Genomic DNA, 23139 nt, shown 5'->3' on the forward strand with positions numbered 1-23139 from the left:
GCGTTACAGAAATCTGAAATTAAACTAGATATTAAAGTATTATATATATAAAATATAAAAATAAGTATTTTTTTTGTAATAAAAGTTTATTTATGTGGCCTAAACTGAACTCTAATATTATCTTCAAATTATTCTCAGAATTTTATTTCTAGAAATTATCTGATATTAGTATAAGATAGCGTTAGATTGACGTATTCGTAATTATTGATTTGCACAAAAATATAAAATGTAAAAAAAATTTCTTTTTTTTATTTCGACATTCAAAGTATTAAATTGCGAAAATTTTAACTACAGATCGTGTAAAATGTAAAGTTCGTAATTTTGCTATCGTCAATAATAATTATCCTTAAAAATTATCAAGTTATTTTGCTCATAAATCGAATGAAAATAATCTTGCAAAATCGTGGAATTACACTGATTGATACCAATTCGTGCTGGCAGTTTCGCGTATGTAAATATTATCTTATAAGAAAGTGAGTTTCGCGATATCCTAAGATGACGATTATTTATTGAAAATTGGCTGACAGATTTTGTCCAACTGTCAATATACATCATAATTCACAGAATCATGATTATTTGTCGACCCAGAAATGGCGAGCTATTTGAGTCGCACAATATGAGATTTGTCTCAAAATTTTATAATGTAAGATGCAAGATATATCCCAAAAATGCGCAAGAAAGTGTATTAGATATTTTTCTAAATATTGTATTATAAATCTATTTTTACGACATATATATTTCGTACTTTCAGTATTCAAACTAACAGTAAATAATGTATATGCCAATCTGGATTTTAAATGTTCATACTTTCATTTCGCAGAGAGAAATGAGATAACTGAATATTTTTTACAAATTCAAAATATAGTTACGCCTTAATTAATGCAACAAGTTTATCCTCTATCAATATATACATCAACTAATACAGATCAGAAATAACTAAAAAAAAATGGTCGTCTGAGCGTAATAAGCAGTTTTATTCGCCGTCAAAAATAACTGACATATAGCAGAAAAAAATTATCTCTGCCCTATAAAACATATTACTTCCTCGACTTCCTTTTTCTCGACGATTAAAACGAATGAAGTCACAGTGAATGACGCTACGACCGACACGCACAGCGGGAGTGTATAGTGATATCATTTGCGACCAAATGATCTCATCGAGGGTCGTGTGACGCCATAAAGCCTACCTATTCCACTCGATCGACCAGGTATTACGCGGCCTACCGTAAGCCGTCTAGCTGTGTAAGAGAAAACGCTTGTGCGCCGTCATGATGACGTCATTCAGTTCTATTTCATCTCATCGAGAGGGCACGTTCAATAAACCGGTTTTCCTGACGTTCTCTCCTACCTACGCAAACCTATGCTCGATATTGTTTTAATATGATGTCGTTGTAACGGCGACGTAAGAAAAGTACAACGTAAAAAATTGCGACGTAAAGCCTGGGATCGTGACGCAAATGAAATGTGTATATCGAATTTTCTCGCTGGTTCTATACTTTATAATTGCCATCTCGTATAATGTAAAAGCTAAGAGAAACTTCCTTAAAAGAATATCTTCCTTAACAATATAAATTTTTTCTCATAAAGAATTAAATTAACATGCTAGGAAATTATTTAATGTTAGAAATAAAATGTGCTTTTGGCAGAATACATTTTTTCTATCTGATAATAAAAACAATTCCAAATTAGAAACAGAACTTGCTTCTAAAATATTTTTCAACACTCTAAGACTTCTTTTTTATTTTTAATAATACTTGAATATGTTTAATGAAATAAGTAAATGTAAAAGAGAGATAGAAGAATCCAGATTTATAATAAACAAATTTATAATAAATATTTCATTGAATATTTTATAATTATTTTATAATTATATTTTATATTTTATTTCTCTCTCTTTCTTATATATTTCAAAATTCAACCTTTAGATCTAGAATGTTACAAAATATCCAACTATTAACGATAGATAAATTACGTGTGCACATATATGTTTAATATATTAAATAAAACATATGTTTAATATATTAAATAATTATGACGAAAAAATTATATAAAATCTTTTTGATCATGTTTTACATGTTGCCAGTAATAATGGATGTTATCTTTGTGTGTATATTATACAAATATTTTGTTATTTATATATTAAACGTTATAAATTTGGCTAAGAGAAGACATATAAGAGAAAACATTAATTTTTTTGGCAAGGATCTGAGAAGGTTAAAATTCGTATAAAGGCCTGGTCCTGTAAATATCCACGAAGCATGCGAAGAGGGGAATGTGTCACCTCTTCGCGCGACTGTCTCTTCCCGTCTTTCCTCTCTGACCCTTCCAGTCCCTATATACAGTCAACATGCTACAATACATGTCCCAAAACAGTATGCCCCGCTCCAATGGAAGAAAAAACAGGGAAGCCTGAACTATAGTTAGTAGAGCAGGTCTTATAAACACAATTCAAAATTCGATCAGTATTCCTCGAACGTACTTGACTGTAAAGCTTATAATTAGTATATATGTGCGGTTCGTAATTCTCATGGTGATTAACATTTCTTTGCGTTATTATTTCGCGTTTGAGAATATGTGACGTGTGTATGTTACTTTCTTTATTCTCAATATTTTTACAGAGAAAATGGACATACTTTAAGTAATACGTTTATCGCACGTTCAAGACAGGGTCATATAGAAATCGCGATCTAAGAAAAAGACGAGAAGATAATCTGACAATTTTTGTAATACAGGTAAGTGAGTCAATTTTACTTTTCTGATTTCTTGAAATTGGAAAAATATAAATCAGTATTATTAATAAATCAATTTTGTTCGAAATCTCTCGCCGGATAATCGTTGACATATCGGAATTATAATTACGAAGACATCGTAAAGGACGTGCTACGTCAATTCTCAACTATATATTGTAAGAAAGATATATATATGTTATTGATTTTCACAGAATACTTCTTAAAAAGTGCTGATTGCCAAATATGAGTCGTAACACGAGTAAAAGTAAAAATGTGCAAAGAAGATCCGCATTATCATTTTGTGGTGGAGATGATACTATCGAAGATTACATTGAACATGTTCTACAATCCGAGTCTTATAAAAACACCGAGGAAATCGAAGACAGTGACGTCGCTCGTATACAAAATGTGTTGACCGAATTCGATGAAATAATTACGCAAGAAAAGACATTAAAAGCAGGTGAGAATTACAACGAGATATCATACAAGACGTCTCAAAACCTCTCTTTTATAATAATTTTATTATAGATTTTTTTGATCAATTTTTGAAATTACCGAATAATATAATCGTTGTCAAATACTATCAAAGCTTGTGTGACTAAACTTATAATAAGAATAAAGTTAAATAACTGAGACTACATACATGAGAATATTATTTTATATATATTAAATAGATATATGAATACAAAATTATTTTTTCGTAATTTATTAAATACAATATTAATAAAATATCTTTTTAGATCAGAAAGTTCCGAAAAAGAGTCGGAAAAAATCGACGGAAAAATCCACGACGGAGGATTCGATAACAAATTCTGAAGGATCTTCTTCAAATATGCACAGCGATACCTCCGTGCCGAAATCCAAAGTTGAGACAAGAAAGAAAGCGACTTCAACAAAACGAGCTTCCAAGGCGATAGAAAAAACGTCTCCGCGAGAAAGTCTTCAACATAGTAGTGATGATATGAAAAAAGCAGTTCGAAAAACTTCAGAATCCAGTGTCAAAGAGATTGCCGTTCACGACTCAACCAGAAAAACAATTATGAAGGAGGCAAGGAATATAATTGCCATAAAATCCGCAATCGAGGATTTGATAACAATAAATTCTGAAGGGTCTTCTTCAGATGTGCATAGCGATATCCTCGTGCCCAAATCCAAAGTTGAGACAAGAGAGAAAGCGATTTCCAAGGCGAAAGAAAAAACGTCTCCGCGAGAAAGTCTTCAACATAGTAGTGATGATGTGAAAAAAGCAGTTCGAAAAACTTCAGAATCCAGTGTCAAAAAGATTGCCCTTAACGACTCAATCAGAAAAACAATTATGAAGGAGGCAAGGAATATGATCGACATAAAATCCGCAATCGAGGATTTGATAACAAATTCTGAAGGGTCTTTTTCAGATCTGCATAGCGATATTCTCGTGCCCAAATCCAAAGTTGAGACAAGAGAGAAAGCGATTTCCAAGGCGATAGAAAAAACGTCTCCGCGAGAAAGTCTTCAACATAGTAGTGATGATGTGAAAAAAGCAGTTCGAAAAACTTCAGCATCCAGTGTCAAAGAGATTGCCCTTAACGACTCAATCAGAAAAAGAATTATGAAGGAGGTATCGACGAATACGATCGACATAAATCGACCAAAAACAAGCACGCCCCAAAAATCTCCTAGAACAGTAAAAAAAACGGTAAAAGACGAAAAATCGACCGAGGAAAAAAAGAAAAAAAAACTGAAGACAAGAGAAACTGAAAATAAACCGAAGAAATATGTCAAACTCAAAGAAAAAAAACAAAGCACAAAAACATCGAAGAAGAACGCGAAAGAGATCGAGCATTGTCAAGGTGAAGTTAAATAAAATATTGATTATATTTTTTTTATTAATTTCTAGCATTTACTAGCATTTCGCATATTTTTTTATAATAAGCACATGTTCTTTAGATAATGAAAATATGTCTAATAAAGAGGAAACAACGAATATGGAAGGAAACATATTGGAATGTAAAAAAGAGAATCATAATGCGTCGAAAAAGAAAGCAAAGCAGCAAAAAATGCAATGCAAGTATATTAAATAAAGTATTTAAATTATTTGTCCTCCATTCTTCTATAATATTTTATTTTGATAATAATAACGTTTTCTTTAGATTGCATAAAGCTTTTTAGTAATAGAATACATTTTTTCTCTATTTTTTATGATAATTATATATATTTTCCAGGCAAAAATATTTCTAACGAATCAAAAAAGCTAGAAAAATCTAAAAACAAATTGCAAAAAAGTGCTACATCAAATAAGTCTCGCAAATCATTAAAAAATAACGCGGAAAATAAATGTCAATGCAATAAATGTCAATGCAAAAATCAATCCACAAGTCAATGTAAAAGTAAGAGAAGATCCAAAATATTTTATATTTAAAATATATCGATACACACACACACACACACACACAAACGCTATTTCCAACAATTAACATTAATTAATAATTATAATGACACTTTTTAGAAGAGTGTGTGGGAAATTACGAACTTAAACAACAATTGATTAAACAACTGAAAGCTGTAGAACAAGAAGAAAAAAAAGAACGTGAAAAAAATATAAAGGCAGCAAAAGCTATGGGCAAGCTTAGTCATAAAATATCAGATGTCAAGAAAAAAATAGAATGCATCAAATATGATTTAGGTAAAAAGGCTTCTGCAATTTTAATATCGATCGAATTCTCTAATGTATTCCAAATGCTTTATTTATAAATATTATTATAATTGTAACATTATTTTTAATAATTGAAATATTATTATTATGTTTTGCAAACTATTTATTTGATATCATTTATATTAATTATCATGTTAATTATTCATTTAATTAACTTTTAACATTATGGCAGAATTTAATGGTGCATCATGATAAAAATTCAATCAAATAAAATCAAGATTTTGTCGATCTGCTATTAGATACATGCGTCGTAAATTAATTTAAAGAATACTACTACGATTAATTTTCACCACAGCAATTTTTACAAACTCTTGTCCAACGATTTGATAGATTCTACCGAGAATTCGCATACGAGAGTCACACTGTTGTGTCCCAAATTCGCGATATTTCCGAAACTAATCTTTCATTTCTTTTTTTCTCTCTCTCTCTTATAGAAAGCAGCGAGTCAGATTCTAGCAGCGATTACTCTGAGACTTCGTCATATTCTTCCGACTCCGGATCCTCATGCTCGACCAACTGTGACTGTACAGAATGCGAGCGTTCCACGAGCGATGATTCTACCGAAGATTCATGTGATTCTGATTATTAGATTTGATAGTGAAAATAGTGCCGCGGAGACAAGAACAAAAACAAAAAGTAAGAGTAAATCTCGCATTGATACAAAAATTATAAAAAAAATAATATTCAATATGAAAATGGCATGTGAAAAAAATCTTAATTTTATTTTAATATAATAATTCAAAAAAATTTTATTGCTCTGATATATATATAATAATTTTTATATTTATTTTATTTATAATTTATGTTTGTAATAATAAATAATAATTATATAGTTTAGTTTATAGTTTAGTTTTAGTTTAGTTAAAAAGCATGAATTTAAATGAATGTCTGACTGATCTTCGGCAAGATATAAAAAGATTCACACGTGCAAAGTTGCGTTGTAATAATTTAATAAAATTTAATAAAATAAAAATTAACCCCATGCATTGCGTTTTTTATTTTACAACGCGAGATAAATATAGAAATACTATATAATCTATCTTCATTTTTAATATACTGTATTCATTTTCAGAAATGCGATTCAATATTTCGATACGAGTATTTCCAATTCTACTTGCGGCGATTTATAATATAATATTTTCTCGATTTTATTAGCATAGTCTCTAAAGTATGCACAAGAAACTTTTCATTTTTAATTGCTCATAATTTACAAACTTTTAAGGTTTCGACAGTTTTGTTCAGAACAAGTCGCCATTAAATATCAGAAGGTCTTATTACATGGAAGATTCGTGACTACCCTTATACAAAATACGGTTTGAACGACCCTCGAGTGGAAACGATGAACTCATTGTATAGCACATTCGATCAAACGTATTAAAATAATGCGTACATCGCGACTTTTGAATTCATCTCATCGTTTCTCTGCCCCCCTTGTTACTATTCGCGGCGTTTCGGCACCTGCTTTATGCGCTGCCGTATTTTTTCTTAACGTTCTAACTGAAAACAGAGAAGACTAAAAATAGACAGTTTGACGCACACTACCGATGTTAAGGTAAGTAAGCATGAACCGTATGTTTGCTCTTTTCTCCGAGACAATAATCTGACGTTGATACGTCGCTTGTCATCCTCACAAATGCGAAGTAACTATTGCGCAATATAAAAAGTGTCAAATGTTGTGTCACGTCTCGTGAGTTTATATCTAAACATTATCGAACGCAAATTCTTGTATTTCTTGTCCTTCCTTTCTTTCTAGAAATATTACTTAAAAATTAATCACTAAGATCATTAATTTTAGAAATCACTAATTTTAGAATTATTACGTGGATCATGGAAACACGAGATAAATCATAATTATAATAAATTGAAGGAAAAACTTAGAGAAATAAATAAAATATTTTCTTATTTCTCGGATCTTTGCAGTAGACTAAGAATTTTATATATATTTATTTTCTACTATTTTTTTATCGCAATGTTTAATGATAATATTCTATAATTTGCTTAAAAAAATATAAAATATAGAATAACTCACAAGAGAAAATAGTTATAATTTTTCATTTGTCAAGTTTTTCGATGAATTTCTTAGTTCTATGAATGTTTTGACAGAGAATAAAAACTGATTGACTTTTCCCTTGAATACGAAATTTTGTGTTTAAGATTTATCAAAAATCTCATAACAATACGTAAATATTGTTTCAAAAAATTAAGCATCTTATATCAAAACTATTGCATCTTGTAATATAAAATTTACATTTTTTTCTATATATTGTTAAAAAATTTTATTAATATAAATTAAATCTTTACACAAACAATTCTTTCATTAACAAACAAGGAATCTGGAAAAAAAAATAAAAATTGGAAATTTTTAATTATAAAATTGTTAGAGAAATATGATTTTACGAATTTAGCAGTAGCACGTACACGCAGAAAGAGAATCACAAAGATAAGAGTAAGAATAACAAACTGTCGCAGTAAAATGAAAATATTTGTTCGTCTTATGTGTTCTTACATATTGCCAATGTTATCCGCGGCAAAACAATATTTGCGTTTTTTGTCTTGATTTTTTTTCTTGTCCGCGAATCAAACTATAATATATATATTTGATAATTCAAAATAGTAAACGTATAATTGTAATAAAAATAATTTTTTTGTTAAATTGCTAAAGTTTGGAATTGTAGGTATATGAATAATACAAATATGATAAATTAAATTAAATTAATAATAACAGAATTAAAAGTTTACAATTGGAATTAGAAGTTATTTTCTAACAATTTATGATAAAAGATACAATAAATAAATGGAATAAACGGAAATTGCCAATCAGAGTAAAACGATAACCAAAATTAGTCTGGAAAATAAAGAAAAAATGTGTATCTAGAACTACATTGCATTTGTCAATAAATCAATGGAAACAGATAAACAGTTTAAAGAAAGCAGCAAAAAATCAATGTTATCAGAAAGAGAAAATAACTGAAAATCAATGTATGGTAATTTCACAGAATCACATTTCTTATTGTTAGTTGACATGCACTTTTGTTTATTGTAATGGTTGTGCGCGAGGCAATCACGGTGAAAACAAAAACGTCCTAGCATATTTAAGCCAAGCCAAAGTTAAACCAATTTTCCGAGATGGCAAAAACTGCGAACGTATTGCGAAATCTCTCAGAATCAAAAGTTCAAAATAAAGGTACGAAGAAACTAATCTAAAAATTGTTAAAATCCATCGCCAAAAAACATTGAACAAAGCATTTGGAAACGGAAAATTTACTTATTCAATTTTTTTTTTATGTTCTAAGATTAAAATGCAAATTGCTGCGTGATGGTATTTTGCGATAATAAAAATTATAATTAATTAATTTATAATTTATAATTTAAATAATAGTTTAATATATTTATATTATGTAATATTATAAATTTGTTATTTTCTCTCCTTTCTTTTATTTATCATATATTATCATATATTATATATATTTATGAATTTATATTTAATAATTTATAAATTCTACAATATATGTTCATTCTTGTCCCACCCAATATCGCGAAATTTTTTTATCATTTGTACAACGTATTTCAACGTGTATACATATAATGAGAATTAGTTATTCAGATATTCTCGGTTGATCTCATTGTCAGTGTTTCCTGAAGTCATCATTGGCTTCTTCTGAAAACTAACGAATCATTGAATTCTGGTAGGAATTATTCCGAGTATTATTATCTTTATTTATTTTTGGTCATTTGCATCATACCAGATTATTCAGACTTCTTTGTGTCAAATCTTATTTTAAAAATTAGAATACTTGAAAATAGAAACGTAAGAAATCTTTAAATTACAATAGGTAATAATGTTTCAATTAATGTTAAAATTTTTTCTAGGAAAAGCCTCGATTTTAAATTCAGTAAAAGTGGCACACGACGAAATGGGTGATAGATGTCGAGGAATGAAGAAGCATCCGCGCGCTATTATTTGCGGTAAAGATCTCAGAGTTTTCTAATATAGATGTTTCGTCAACCATATTTCGCGCTGCGGTAAATTCGATAAATATGTATATTCGATTCAGTCGCAGTGACAACTCTTTCGTTCTTGCTTCTCTTTTTCTTTTTACTCGCATTTTATTCGCGTTGCATCATATTAAACGTTGCGTGTGTGCGTGTGCAATCGAGTTACACTCGTGCGGAGTCGCACGTGGGCGATCTTGATGTGTACCAAGTGTATTTGTACTGCCTTTGCGTAGGTGGAGTATGAAGATGCATATGCGTCGATGAAGGTAAATCCTCTTCGTCGAAACCACCCTTATATATTTCTTTCTCCTTTTCCATTCTTCTGCTCACGCTATTTTCTTTCTCTCTATCTTCTTCTTTGTCACGATTCCCTTTTCAGTCGACACTCTACACTCTGTTTAAGAGCTCTTCAAGAAATAGCTACCTTAATAGAGTGTCTCGTATACTTTTGTTTATTCAACAGTGAGGCGAAATATACTCTTAGCAAAAATTGTTGTTTCACTGGAATATAATGAGAGATACATGAAGTTGGATAAATTATTTTAATACTTCTTCCTGTAAGCTTCAGATCATCGTTAGATAACAAATATGGCATTCGTAGAAAAATGATCGTAGGTAGAAGCCTTCCGCGAATAATAAATTCTCTCAAAGTTCAGTGTCTGTTTGGCAAGCATACTTAGACGTGTTCTATATGAATATGTTAGTGGTCTCACGCAAAATAGACAATAGCTGTGTCTACGAAAAACTCTAATCTAATTATAGTTGAAGATAGATATATATAAACGTAAAATAAAATTTACACTACCAAGTTCGACATATTTACGCTTATATTCTGTTTCTAAAAGGCACACGCGATTGTCACGGGATCCATAAATCAATTATGCGCCTGCTGTCCCAGAAGACTTATATCTAGATATAATGCGTATACATGCAAATGTATAAGTTTGATGACGCCAACATGTTTCCCATTTATTCTAGATTCTTTCCGTTCCTCGAAACTCGCCAACGTCAAAGTTTTTCGCATAATTCGCGAACTAATTGTAATTGCGTGCCGATTTGCGATGATTACACAATAATTCGCACTTGCACTTCCATTGCGCGACCGTTTCTCTTATTTATATCTTTAATATCCGGCTGTGGTATACAGTCGAACACCTCTATGGACTTCGTATACTTGACATACATTTTAAAAATACTTTCAGGTGTAAAATCGGATTCATGATGAACGCGTAATCTGCATTATTTAACAGCGTCCGTCGTGAATTTAAGAAAATAATATCGGATAGAACAAAGTCACAGAAAACGTATAAGAAATTTATGATAAATTTAAAATATTTCAACCCTCTATTTTAGATTATTTTTTATGGTAATAATAATTAAATATTTCTTATATTGCAATAGCATAGATAGAGGCAAAATATTATAATAAATATATAAGAAAAGCAAAAAGCTGGAACGCAGAACCATGTGGCGTTTCCTTTTTTTTTTTTATTTGGCTCTATATTCGTGGAAGTTGGAATATTAAACTGGTGGCAGAAAGTCAATAAATCCACTTTAAGTCGATCCATGTCAATAATCCATTCGTGCAAATACAAAAATATACTTTGCAGATTCGAGCGGTACCGAAATGGCTTTATGCTGCAAAAGTCACAGGCAGACGCAATAAAGAGTGATATAAAAAAATAAAACACGGATATATTATATCGTTTTATCTATTTCTAAAAAAATAGAAAATAATGTCATTCAAAATCGAACCCAAATTCTGCAAGACCTCTCTTATTATTGCACACATCGTTTTCGCTCACATAGGAATTCTTATTACTCACGAATAGTTATTGAGTCCTTGTTCCTAAATCTCGAGAATGCGCTATCATTGAACGCGTACGAGCAACATATTTGATTGCAGATAATTAACGAGTACGCACGACTTAGCACAAATATAATTTTTAAAAAAGAAATTAAAGGTTTAATTTCTTTTATTCGATTTGCTTTTCGATTGTTATCTTGCTACATCTTTTTATGATCAGTAAAGTCGATTCAAAATAGATTCGAATTGGCAATTCAATTCGAAATGGTACTTTTATCTAAACGTAATCATGGCAATTCATGGTTGAGAATATATTGCATCGCGTAAACCGATCAATGACGGCATATAGAAAAATTATGCGGTGAATCTCGTTCCGGGTAGCTCTTCCTGTTCAACGGGGTGTTCATCTTGACGCGACTCGTCGACTCGTGCATGTAATACTTTCGTTAAAAAAAGCAACTGTGTGACGCAGAGTTACGCTTGTTTTGCACGGAGAAAATATTACGGTAAAAATTACAGTATAATTTTTTAAATCGTAGAACACATTAATACGTATATAAGAGAAATTACTATTTTATTAATTAATATTTTTATTCAATAATATTATATACCTATTATATATCTATTGTATTTTACAAAGGAGTATTGTGATTATTCAAATATTTTGATGAACAAACAAATACATAATCGTTAACAAATAATAAAACAAACGCATAATTTATAATTTTTATAATAATAATTATTTTAATGTCATTATATGTTTTCCAACTTTATAATAAATGTTGTAAAAAAATACATTTTTCGCGTAATTTGTACTGTAAAATTCTCTCCATGTACCTTACATTAGTTGACGTCGTCGCGTAATCCCGCACCCTTTTACAATCCACGTCTGCGCATTTCCCAGCCGGGTCTATAAAAGCGACGCGGGGCGTCACGACGCTCCAGACGTTTGAGATACGCGAACCACGGAAAACCACCGGGCGCCATCGCGTCGATATCTCTTGTCACTCGAGTCTCTATTTCTGTGCTTGTCTCTCAAATGACACCTGCTCCGAAATTGTCAGTGGACACGATTGACATAAATTCTTGCGACACGCGCTGACTTCTTCATTCGACGTTTGTGAGATCTGTGATCATCTGACACACGCGTGTGCTGCGAAGACGTGTCGTGATATAAAAATGTAGAAGAGAAACGTGCTAATTAAAATTTAATCGAGTAAGAAAGTGATTTAATACACGCATATTTATTGACATTGATCGCAGTGTGCACATTTTTCCCGAACGTCAAACGGATTTTACTATCGTGGTACGTATCTGTCATATTATTACTTCTCTACAAGTGTCTCTGTATAAATTTTATATGTGCAATTGTACACAAACTGTTAGTAACGATTTTTAAATCTTAATACTTCAATATTTAATACTTCTCAATAGTTAAAAATCTTATTAAGCTTTTGATACTGTGGGGTCCTATATAATTTCAATAAGAAAATTTATTAATGTTGAAATTTATAAGAAAACAATTTTTTTCAATTAAAACACGTATGTACGAGTTTTTTATATTTGACTATTAATTACATTAATTTTTTTATATTGTAAAATTCTAACAGATTATATATGATATTTGCTGAGGATTAAAGACGTACATTATAAAAATAAAGCAAATTCAATATTATACTATACTTGATAATTTAGATTAAATTAAATTCATATCGAACAATAATAATGATATAGAACTGATAGCTTTCTAATAAGCTATAATATCATAATCGACACACATTTCTATGACTTTTATCTAATGTGTTAAGGAGTTAACACATTGGAAGATTTCTACGGCACTTGCAGTGCGTTGTCCATTGTCTATCTCTACATACGCGTGTCTGCTAAACTGTCTCATTAAACGCACGACATGCACGTACGCACGCACGCACGCCAAAATATAACGCTACTAACTTCTCATGTGTATTAAAATAGAGTACCCAGTAAACATAAATGCTAAATATACCTGCATCTCTGAGGCTTGTCAGAATGAGCCGGTCAGAACCGGTGGTAATATGAAAAAATAACCGTGACACAAAACAATGCACAAAAAAAAAACGATATATAGCTGCAATGTGTCGAAATTAAAGTCATGACGCACGAAATGTAAATTTAAATACGTGCGACATATACAGAAGAATATAATAGTCCTACGTAAGAATCAAGAACACGTAATTTCCCCATCCACTTTGTTAATAATTAAAGTGAAAAAGAGAGGTTGCCGCTGTCTTACATTATTAAAATATATATTTATGAATGCCACCCACGAAATCCGTTCGCTTTATATTGCATTCGTTTCGTCAGGTGATGACATTTACGCTGTCTCGAATTTCCAGAAATTTATGGAACGATCCAAAGTGGATAGGTACATTTTTATCGTCGAACGAATGTATATTTGTTTTCATGTAATTTAAATGTCTACTTAATGATTTGTGCTATAATAAACGATTCCTTTAAATTATTAAAAATACAATTTAAATATAACTTAGCCTTTGAATTGCTTTATATTCTTTTTTAAAATGTCTAGAAATTAGAAATATGCATATTTTTATTCCTAGATTAGTTTTAACATATTGGAATAACAAATAGTACGCAGAAATACAGGTAAAAATTATGTTGTCCTATGTAAGCAAGAAATTAGTCATTTATGTATGAGTGTGTATCGATCTATAGCTTTTATTCGTGCAAATTATATTTTAATGTCATTAGATAAATAAATTAAGTTTTGAAGCGTATTTAAGCGAGTCCAAGATAAAGAAAATTATCTATTTGTCATATCTCTCTTCTCCTATTCACTCGATTTTGCTATGCATTTAACCTGTGCAAAAAATTAGACGATAAATCGACGAATGCAGACAAAATCCGATGGAAATCTGATCGGACCGAAAGAAAGTTTCGGAGTTTAATGTCGATCAAGCTCAGGCGTTGCTCGAGCGGTCCTTGCTATTGATCTAGTGAGGGGGCCTAAATGTCCTGGGTTCATCCAGCTACCCTCCGGCCCGATTCTCCGTAGCACCGTGAGAGTGCAACTCTGCCCGATGAGAACGGCGGAGAAACCGCAACGTGGTGTATGCGTACAAAGCGAAGATTACTATCCCTGGTGGCGTCGTTCCAAAAATCCTACCCGCGTATTGCCGTCCAAATTATCGATTCACGAGATGCGCGATCATAAATTCGAGCGCAAACATAACACTCGATCGCGAGTTTACACGAGAGAGCAGATGCAACGCGGCGCGCGATGACGCACGTGCGAGATTGGAGGCTGGAAGAGAAACGGAGTCTCAAAAAGCGCGTGAAGACTAATTGTTAGATAGATCAATGTCTGCCTATAATATTGCCGTTATGCAATAATAATCGATAAATTCGACGATTTTCATACCGTTTTAGACACTTTAATGGCGAAAATACACGATTTCCATTGCATATACAGTATGAGATTTCCAGCATGTACTTGCTTTCATCTATAAATTTCTTGAATCAATCTAAAATCGAAACTTTTTCATCAAAACTTGAATTATACGCGTCAATTTATCTTACAGATTTTTTACACCCAATTTTAAGTGTCCTTGTTATTAACTAGAAAATTAAATTTATACTCGTAAAAATAAATATTCGCTAAAAAATAATTCCACTTTTTATTGTTATTAAAAAAATAAAGTTTAATTATTTATTTTATCAAAGTTTGATCCGTAAAAATTATCAAAAATATCCGATATTTTATAATTTTTCTTTCTTTTCAGAAAAAGACTTCAAAAAATTGAATTTTTATTTGAAAAATTATTATCTCCCTTCCCTATTGAAACAATCATTTTTCTAACAATCTCTCTACATTGCACGATATCAAGTGGCACGTGTTCGCAATATCATATTTCAGAACTGCGATTGATCTATACGCTATTTATGAACTGGGACGCACGTTGTACGATCAGAGAGGCGTGAATCTTATCTTTTTGCGGAAGGAAGCGTGGGAACACTCTATAGAATATGTGACCGTTCTCGTCATATTGACAATCGTAGGCGTTTATATATGTCTGAGATTTATTGTACCTACAGAACGAGACGATGATATTTCTTCGACAAAGCATTACCCAAGTATAAAATCAACGTAGACGTATTTCCGACAGATGAAGTTCTAATTTCCGCATTTAACGGAAGGAGACGGTCCACATAACGAAAATAATAAATAAAAAGTTTCTTTATAATGAAAATACATTAAAATATATTAAAATAGCAATGCGATTAAATTAATCATACACGCAATCAAAATAAAAAAAATATTTAAATACAAAATTAAATAATTATAATTATGATTATATATTTAATTATAATAAAATATGATTTATATATATGTATATATATAAGATATTACTGGTCATAAAATATACTTTTGCATTAAATTCTGTGCGAGACACTTAAAAATCGTTCACTATATTCAGTTACATTATAATTGAGCAAAAAGTAAAAAAAACCATGTATCAAAAATAATGTATTTTTTTTCTTTTTTTCCAGATGAAGCTGCACGAAAAGAAAGAGTCGGGCATCCACAGGGTGCAGGAGGTACCTCTCGAAGAGTTAGATCTTTCGAAAGAATACAATGTGGAAAAGACTCTGGGTGAGGGTAGTTTTGCGAAGGTTTTATTGGCAATGCACAGAGCCACTCAAACAAGGGTAGTTCTAAAGGCAGTTCATCAAGAACTCACGTCGGAGAAGGATTTTTTTCGAGAATTCCATTATTCGTACCACCTGAGCCCGCATCCAAATATACTCTCTTCGTACGCCGTCGCTTTCAAGGCAGAGAAATATTTCGTTTTCGCGCAGGAATACGCACTCTACGGCGACCTCGCCGGCAATGTGAAAGCCGGCGGACTTAACGAAGACGCGTGTAAAAGGATCGCCGGGCAGCTTGCTTCGGCTCTCGATTTTATTCATTCAAAGCAGTTGACCCATCGTGATATAAAATTGGAAAACGTACTAGTATTCGCGCAGGATATGAGCAAGATCAAGTTGTGCGATTTCGGTTGCACGAGGCGCGAGGGCACTCTGGTGAACAAGATCCGTTGCGCCTGGGTGCCGTTTCAACCGCCCGAGATCCACGAGATCATCAAGAACGAGAGGTACGCCTGTAAAAGAAGCTCAGACTGCTGGCAATTCGGCATCGTTCTCTTTGTTTGTCTAACCGGCAATCCGCCATGGCAAAGCGCCGACCTAATCCAAGATCCGGACTACTCCGCTTTCCAACGATGGCTAAAGCGACGCACCACCAAGATTCCGCCTACTTTCCGGCGATTCACACCTAGGCTACTCCGATACTTCAGACGAGCATTCGAGCACAAGCCGGAGAAGAGGCCGCACGTGACTGAGATCAACAAGTATCTAAAAGATACGTGGTGCATCAGCAAGATCAGTCATAGCGCGACATCGACGTCGGTCGATGTGAGCGAGAGTCTCGCCAGACGGGGCGACAGCCTGCTCTACCTGGACACTATTTTAGATGACAGAAACAACGTGGACGAGAACAAGAACAAGCTGAGGAAACTGCTAAATAGTTACGGCCTGGAGACTACGGTGGACCAAAAAGTCGTCACCAAAAGGATATGGGAGTGGGTGATGCAGTGTGAATCCAACATAGAGGACATAGAGCCGGGTCTGATCAGCGGCTTCAGCACGGAGAACATGTGAGAGATGGTGAGAACCTGCAGCGAGCCGTGCCTTCGGATCACCCAGGACGAGCCGAGTAAGTTCCGAATGGGCAGCTTTCACGTGTCGTACAGACGTACTAAATAATCAGGCGTGTAAACAAAAGGCATTTTTCGAAGAGCTCGTTCGAAATTAATTCCACGAAAGAACGGAACGCGGCCTTGTTCCAGCGACAGCCTGTTCCAGGGTCGAAATGCTATAGGCGGACCAATTATCAATAAAACTTCCTTTATTATTAAAAATGGAGATCATAGAGAAAATTCGAAAGACAATGATACTTGTAGATAGTGAAATAATATCGGCATATTGAAAACGACAACTAATCCGAAAAGTAAAAAACAAGGTAAATGTTTGAAAAACATCATAATGATGTCTAAAAGACATTTCTAATCTTTGAAGCGTTCTTCGACGTCGTTTAGATATCCTTTGTATTTTTATGCTGTTTTGAAACTTCGAGGATAAAATAAGATATGCGTCTCTCGAGACATAAGATAGCAATTAAGTGTAAATGTGATATGTACGTATCTAATTGTAAGTATAGAAAGAATCCGCTTCTTGACCGAAGAGTAGTGTCAAGCTGGAGATTAGCTTGGTGTACTAACTATAGAGACAATAATGCCGGTGCATAATGATTTTTGCGTTAATCAGTTGTTCTGGTAAACCGATGGTCTTAGTGATGCCTTATGCGCGACTTAGACGCGAGGTTAGAGACAGCCACTTAAAATATATTTTGCATATAATTCAAAATCTCTATTTCTGTTCACGTTATATAACGGTATAATCTCGATCATTAGACAAGAGATAAAAAATGTAAGACTGTATAATCCAGGGATTCCCAAATTGGAGATCGTAACTCCAAATGTGTAGCGTAGATTACATTTTCGAAAACAATCCATTTAATAAGATTCGGCACAATCAATGTGAAAAATATTAATTTTTCACCACGTAAACCGAATAAATATGGATCACTCTAACTTTCAAAATATGACTCGAAATTTTTATTACAATATTTAATTTCTAATTCTCTCGTCCAGAAATAAAAAACAATTTTTTCGGTTATGCCGAAAAATTTAACAATCATAGCAGAAAAAATGCAAAGATTATATTGTAGAGATTATAATGCGAAATGGATGGTTATCGGAAGTACCGTTAACGACAAGATGTAAATTATACAAATGTAAATATATTTATATACATAAATATATATATACATTTATATTCACTAGACATGTACATATATGTATATATATATGTACACATATGTACGTATATAACATTAGGAAAATATAATGCGCATATATTCTTGTAGCAATTTATCGTGTAGTGCGTAGAAGTTTCGTTTGTACAATTAGTTATGCCACTTTGTAACGGTGATATAAACATAGCATAATAATGCATGCGCGTTGCAATTCCAGTTGTAATAATCTTTCGCAAACGATCCTGCATTAAAACGTTCACGGATAACGACACGTAAAACGGGCATTTCGCAATGAAGCGCGAATCAGTGGCAAAATTCATCGCTTGCTTCCAGCGATTGGTACATGTTCAGATGAATGTGAATTAATTTATATACAACTCAAAATTTACATATTTTAATTGTAATATTAGATAATATTAGAATAATTTTCATATAATTTTAGCAAGATTAATCTTCAGTACTATATAAATTATATGGGGAAATACGGGAAAATGTATCACGTGCAATTCTTGCATTTCAATGCTACAAATAAATATTATTTTTGCGTGTACATGAAATCCGTAAAGATTGAATATTAGAAAAATTCTGCGAGAAAAAAGATATATATATTCGTTTAGTTTTATCTACTCACGAGATATTTCTTTGACATAAGATCACATCAATAAGAACATTTCTACCTATCGCGGACTTATTGTCAGATATAGAAAATCGATCTCCTCCCAAGTCTCCCGCAAGTTATTCCGATTATTATCCAGATGAAATATATAGTCGTAAGGATCGGTATAAAGAACGCGTTAAGAATTGGAATAATGCGAACGCGTATTTCTATATATTTGTACGTTAAATATGGGAACATGCACGACGAGCATTATCGCTTATCTACAACATTCGGACAATCATTATTATCTTGGTACTGTTCCTCTTGTTCCGAATTTTGACTAACAATAAGTGACAAGATAAAGTAACGAATGAAGTAACTTTTGCGAAAAAGCCGACGTGCGTGGCCTCCATTAATACGAAGCAATGTTTTGTATATATTGAAATAAATCTTGAAATTGTATATAATTGATACACAGCGAGATATAATTCTTTCCACAACTCTTATTTTGATTCCATATTCTATTTCAAAATTAAGATAAGCATTTATTTAAATGCTAACAATTTTTTATATAATATTATTTAATATTCATTATTAATATTTATTATCAAAAGCATTAATATTAATCATCTCATATAAACCTATATAAATAAAATAGATTTTTTTTTATTGAAACACGATTTCGAGATTAAAAGTAACCATCTATATAATCATATACATATATATATATATATATATGTATATTCTACGCAAGCGCATAAATTCATTGAATAAATTATAACTTATGTAACTTCTAATTCTTCAAATTGAATTTACGAATCAGTGGATTAATTAGAGCACGTCGCTCTCTCAAATCTTTCAACCTGTAACACCTACGCGGTTTACAACCAGCTAGAACGGGGTGGTTTGCCATCGGTCGGGTGTCGCTATGGCGACGAACCCTGGATACCCGGGCCAGCTGAAAGCGATGTACAACCCTCGCGTTCCTACCCCTCATTCTTCCGAAATCACCCCATCGAAGCAAATAGATGCGCGATGTAACAGGCGGGATTGTTACATAAATCACGCTTCTGTCGCGGCTTGTGACCTCGTCATAGTAATTGGCAGAAAGATCGACGGACATATAATTTCTGGATTACAAGCGATTTTCAACGTGTTACGCAAGTCGAATATTCGCGTCATCCGATATTTGCAACCGTTCTGTGTTCATGCAACATCGAAAAACGCGAATATTCGCGCCATTAGCGAGGCCATTAGTCAGCTTTAATTTATGTGAAAATTATATTAGTTCTCTATTAGTTCGACCTTAATACCGGAGTAAGAGCACACGACCACGAACATTTTTATTAAAATACAAAAATTTTTCAATCTTTTGAGATCGCGTAAAACAATCTAAATTGATATAAGGTCGAAAACATTAAAAATTTTTTTCGACCTATACAAGAGAAGCAAGTATCTTTAAGCTTTTATCCTGCATAGTTTTATTATATCCTGTCAATATTTAATAAGATTTTCATGTATACGTTTTATTCAATTAACATTTATTCTTTTTTAATTAGTTAATTAAAAAAGATTTTTTAGTTAATTAAAAAAAATTTATTAAGATTTAATATTAATTTTATATTTTCAACGGCTTTATATATGTATATTCGATGACTATATATTTTCCCGATATATTTTCAATATTAAGAACGTCGCCTTTAATTACGCCCTAATTGCGCTGTTACATCCGATCTATCAATTATATCTGCGCGTTATCATTCTTAAAAGATGATCGATGTAAGTGCGCCTAGACGTCATTCCCTCAGTCCCTAGAGTGCCAAGATAAATTCATCGTCCCTGGCGCGAAACGTTCTGATATTCGTTGACACACGGATACATAACTCCAAAAAATATTTTAAGATCTTTACATATTTAATCTTTACTAGGTAGCCCACAAGCTCTGTGACACATCCTCGACCCACTTTCCGGTTGCTTCATTATATATTTTTTGTTCTAATACATGTTTCAATCTAAATATATTAATATGTGGAAGACTCAACTGTTATAAACGTATAACTAATAATAGTAGATCACTAAAGATAAATTGATGAAATCATCGATCGACAAATTTGTGTTAAAACGAAGATGAGGAAACAAAATAATATGAGCATATATTTATACTTATTTTGATAAAAGCTGAGTAAAATAAAATTTTAAAATTAGGAAGGATTTTTTAGAATAGAATATATTTAGAAAAAGTGCTAGTTCATTATTAGTGATACAATTGAAAAAAAGATTTTATATAAAAATATAATATATAATATCTCAGATAAAAAAGTGATAATATAAGATAAAAGAATAAATCGAAAAGGTAAGATAAAATTTTCTTGCACGACGTTTCATTAAAAGAAAAGAAAAAAAATGATGGTTAATACTCTTTTTTATTCGTTTCTTTCTTTTTCCAGTTTTTTGTTTCTCTTTATTCTGCATTTCTCGTTTCTTTTTTTTTCTTTCGTTTTCAGTTTTAATTTCGCAGGCAATGCCGGGTGTTTCAGGTCATTAGTTACGCCACTGGTGTGCGTGCATCAAACGAATGCATCTCGACATGCACCCGCGTTCCATCATCTTTCTTCCGATGTACGTGTATTTTGGACCAGTGTACCGCTATTTTCATCCACATAGTGAATATATATTCTCGGCGGCTTGTTTTGACAAGCGTCAAACCGACTGGATACTTGACAGGACGTTATCTCCGCAAAGCGGACATCAAGTACATACACAGTTGTGGTGTTTAAACGTATCGTAACAAAACATACGACGAGAGATTCAATTGATCGACTTTAAAGCAAAAGTCAACAGCAAGCGCACGTGTAACATTTGCAAGAATTGGGAGAACGACATTTCAGCTGCTATTAAACTTTGACATTTGTTTATATAATTTTTATCAAGCTTCATATTCAACAAAGCGAATAGATCAGCAAAGATAAATTAATGAAATCATCGACCGAAAAATCTATCTTAAAATTAAATGAGCAAACAAAATAATATGATTATTTAACACGCGCGCGCGTTATACTATTTCGATTTATTCTTTATCTATTTCAATAAAAGCTCAGTAAAATTGATTTTTTAACATTTTATTTACGTAAAATTCATTCTTTTATTAGAAAATTTTTTAAAAAGAATATATTTATAAAATTGCTGTCTTTTTACTCAACTTTAAATCAACTGGTAACTATCAAAAATATTAATCGAGTTTAAAGTATTATAACATATTATTTCAAACATATTATTTTATTTGATTTTATTTTGAACAAACTGTCAAACTACTAACTCTCGCGATGACAGCTTCTCAATGCTACGAATATAATTCGCACGTACAATGCGAATCGAGACAGTCAAAATAAGCATCGCGAAAAAGATGCAACAATACTTGCGAAAATGCCTTTTTTAGAAAGGGATGTTATAATACTTTTAACTCGATCGAAAAAAAACAATTTCTCACTCACCGATACCGGCGTGCAATAGCGGAATTGTAGTAAACAGCACATTGATCCTGAAAACAAATTATTCAAATTATATATGTGTATACATGTGTGTGGGGGGGGGGGGTGTATGTGTGTGTACAGGGTGTTTTGAAAGTCTGGAAACGGTCGAATATCTCAATGTTTAGAAAAAAATTTTAGGTACTTTGCATACCTCACAGTTGCCCCCTTGTCGCCCGATGCCTCCCCGGGCCTCCTCCTCCTCTCTTGGTCCATGGTAGCACTCACGACACTCGCGAAAATACGAATAATTATGATCGCCCGACACTTTACACGGCACTCTCGACGTGCGAAACTTTATACGGCACTCCCGACGCGACGCGTGAATCGCACGCGTATTTCGCGTACATTGCGTAATGAAAAAAAAAAACGATGCGAAAACTACAATCACACGAATCAACGTCTGTTCGACACTCGAAAATGTCGCAGTCAAACTCGTACGCAGCTCATCAGCAATGCTACCTGTAACAAATAAAATAAAATATTACTATTTTAATTTTTATAACATATTATTATTTTAAAATTTAAGCAAAAACATGTAGCAAATTTTCGCTTTATTAATATTTTTTGACAGAATCAGCTGATTAAAGCGTTAATTTGCTAATTAATTTTTAAAATAATATGTTATAAAAATTAAAATAATAATATGTTTTAAATAATATGTTATAATATTTTTAAGACAGTTATGAGCTGATTTCTGTCAAAAAATATTAATTAAGAATAAGGTATTATAACGTATTATTTAAAACATATTACTATTTTAATTTTTTACCATATTATTTTAAAATTTAATTAGCAAATTATCTCGCTTTAATCAACTGATTTCTGTGAAAAAATATTAATGGAATTTAAACAA

At 32.1% G+C, this 23139-nt stretch overlaps 3 protein-coding genes across 4 annotated transcripts in view; 2 read left to right on the forward strand and 1 right to left on the reverse strand.

Moving 5' to 3' along the window:
• Positions 1-23139, reverse strand: part of LOC145933995 (uncharacterized) — a 157865-nt gene that overhangs the window by 128845 nt on the left and 5881 nt on the right. Inside the window, exons 2-3 of the mRNA XM_083034122.1 lie at positions 22438-22745; positions 22248-22294 (exon numbers count right to left, since the gene is read on the reverse strand). Coding sequence (XP_082890248.1) covers positions 22248-22294; positions 22438-22499 — 109 coding nt within the window. The 5' untranslated portion in view covers positions 22500-22745. The remainder of the gene's footprint in view (positions 1-22247; positions 22295-22437; positions 22746-23139) is intronic.
• Positions 2443-6394, forward strand: LOC145933898 (uncharacterized). Of its 2 annotated transcripts, none has more exons than XM_083033929.1 (8): positions 2443-2530; positions 2619-2732; positions 2942-3189; positions 3470-4558; positions 4656-4772; positions 4931-5095; positions 5215-5391; positions 5856-6394. In XM_083033929.1, exons 3-8 carry the CDS (start codon positions 2973-2975, stop codon positions 6008-6010), a joined length of 1920 nt encoding a protein of 639 aa, XP_082890055.1. In that variant the 5' UTR covers positions 2443-2530; positions 2619-2732; positions 2942-2972; the 3' UTR covers positions 6011-6394. The 2 variants fall into 2 exon arrangements, with proteins under 2 accessions (XP_082890055.1, XP_082890056.1); XM_083033930.1 differs by having other exon boundaries at positions 2490-2514.
• Positions 12180-19227, forward strand: Meng (serine/threonine-protein kinase meng-po). Its single transcript, XM_083033771.1, has 2 exons — positions 12180-12530; positions 15773-19227. The coding sequence occupies exon 2, from the start codon at positions 15773-15775 to the stop codon at positions 16940-16942; it is 1170 nt and encodes a 389-aa protein (XP_082889897.1). The 5' UTR covers positions 12180-12530; the 3' UTR covers positions 16943-19227.

Source organism: Prenolepis imparis, unplaced genomic scaffold, assembly GCF_030444845.1.
Source record: "Prenolepis imparis isolate NDT839.2.m4 unplaced genomic scaffold, iyPreImpa1.0 SCAF_3, whole genome shotgun sequence".
Taxonomy (NCBI): Eukaryota; Metazoa; Arthropoda; class Insecta; order Hymenoptera; family Formicidae; genus Prenolepis; species Prenolepis imparis.

Bases quoted from the DNA above. Each gene is read 5' to 3' on its own strand.
- LOC145933898 (XM_083033929.1), top strand. From the start codon at position 2,973: ATGAGTCGTAACACGAGTAAAAGTAAAAATGTGCAAAGAAGATCCGCA. The intron at 3,190-3,469 runs GTGAGAATTACA...ATATCTTTTTAG, and splicing joins AGAAAAGACATTAAAAGCAG to ATCAGAAAGTTCCGAAAAAG. The intron at 4,773-4,930 runs GCAAGTATATTA...TATATTTTCCAG, and splicing joins AAAGCAGCAAAAAATGCAAT to GCAAAAATATTTCTAACGAA.
- Meng (XM_083033771.1), top strand. From the start codon at position 15,773: ATGAAGCTGCACGAAAAGAAAGAGTCGGGCATCCACAGGGTGCAGGAG.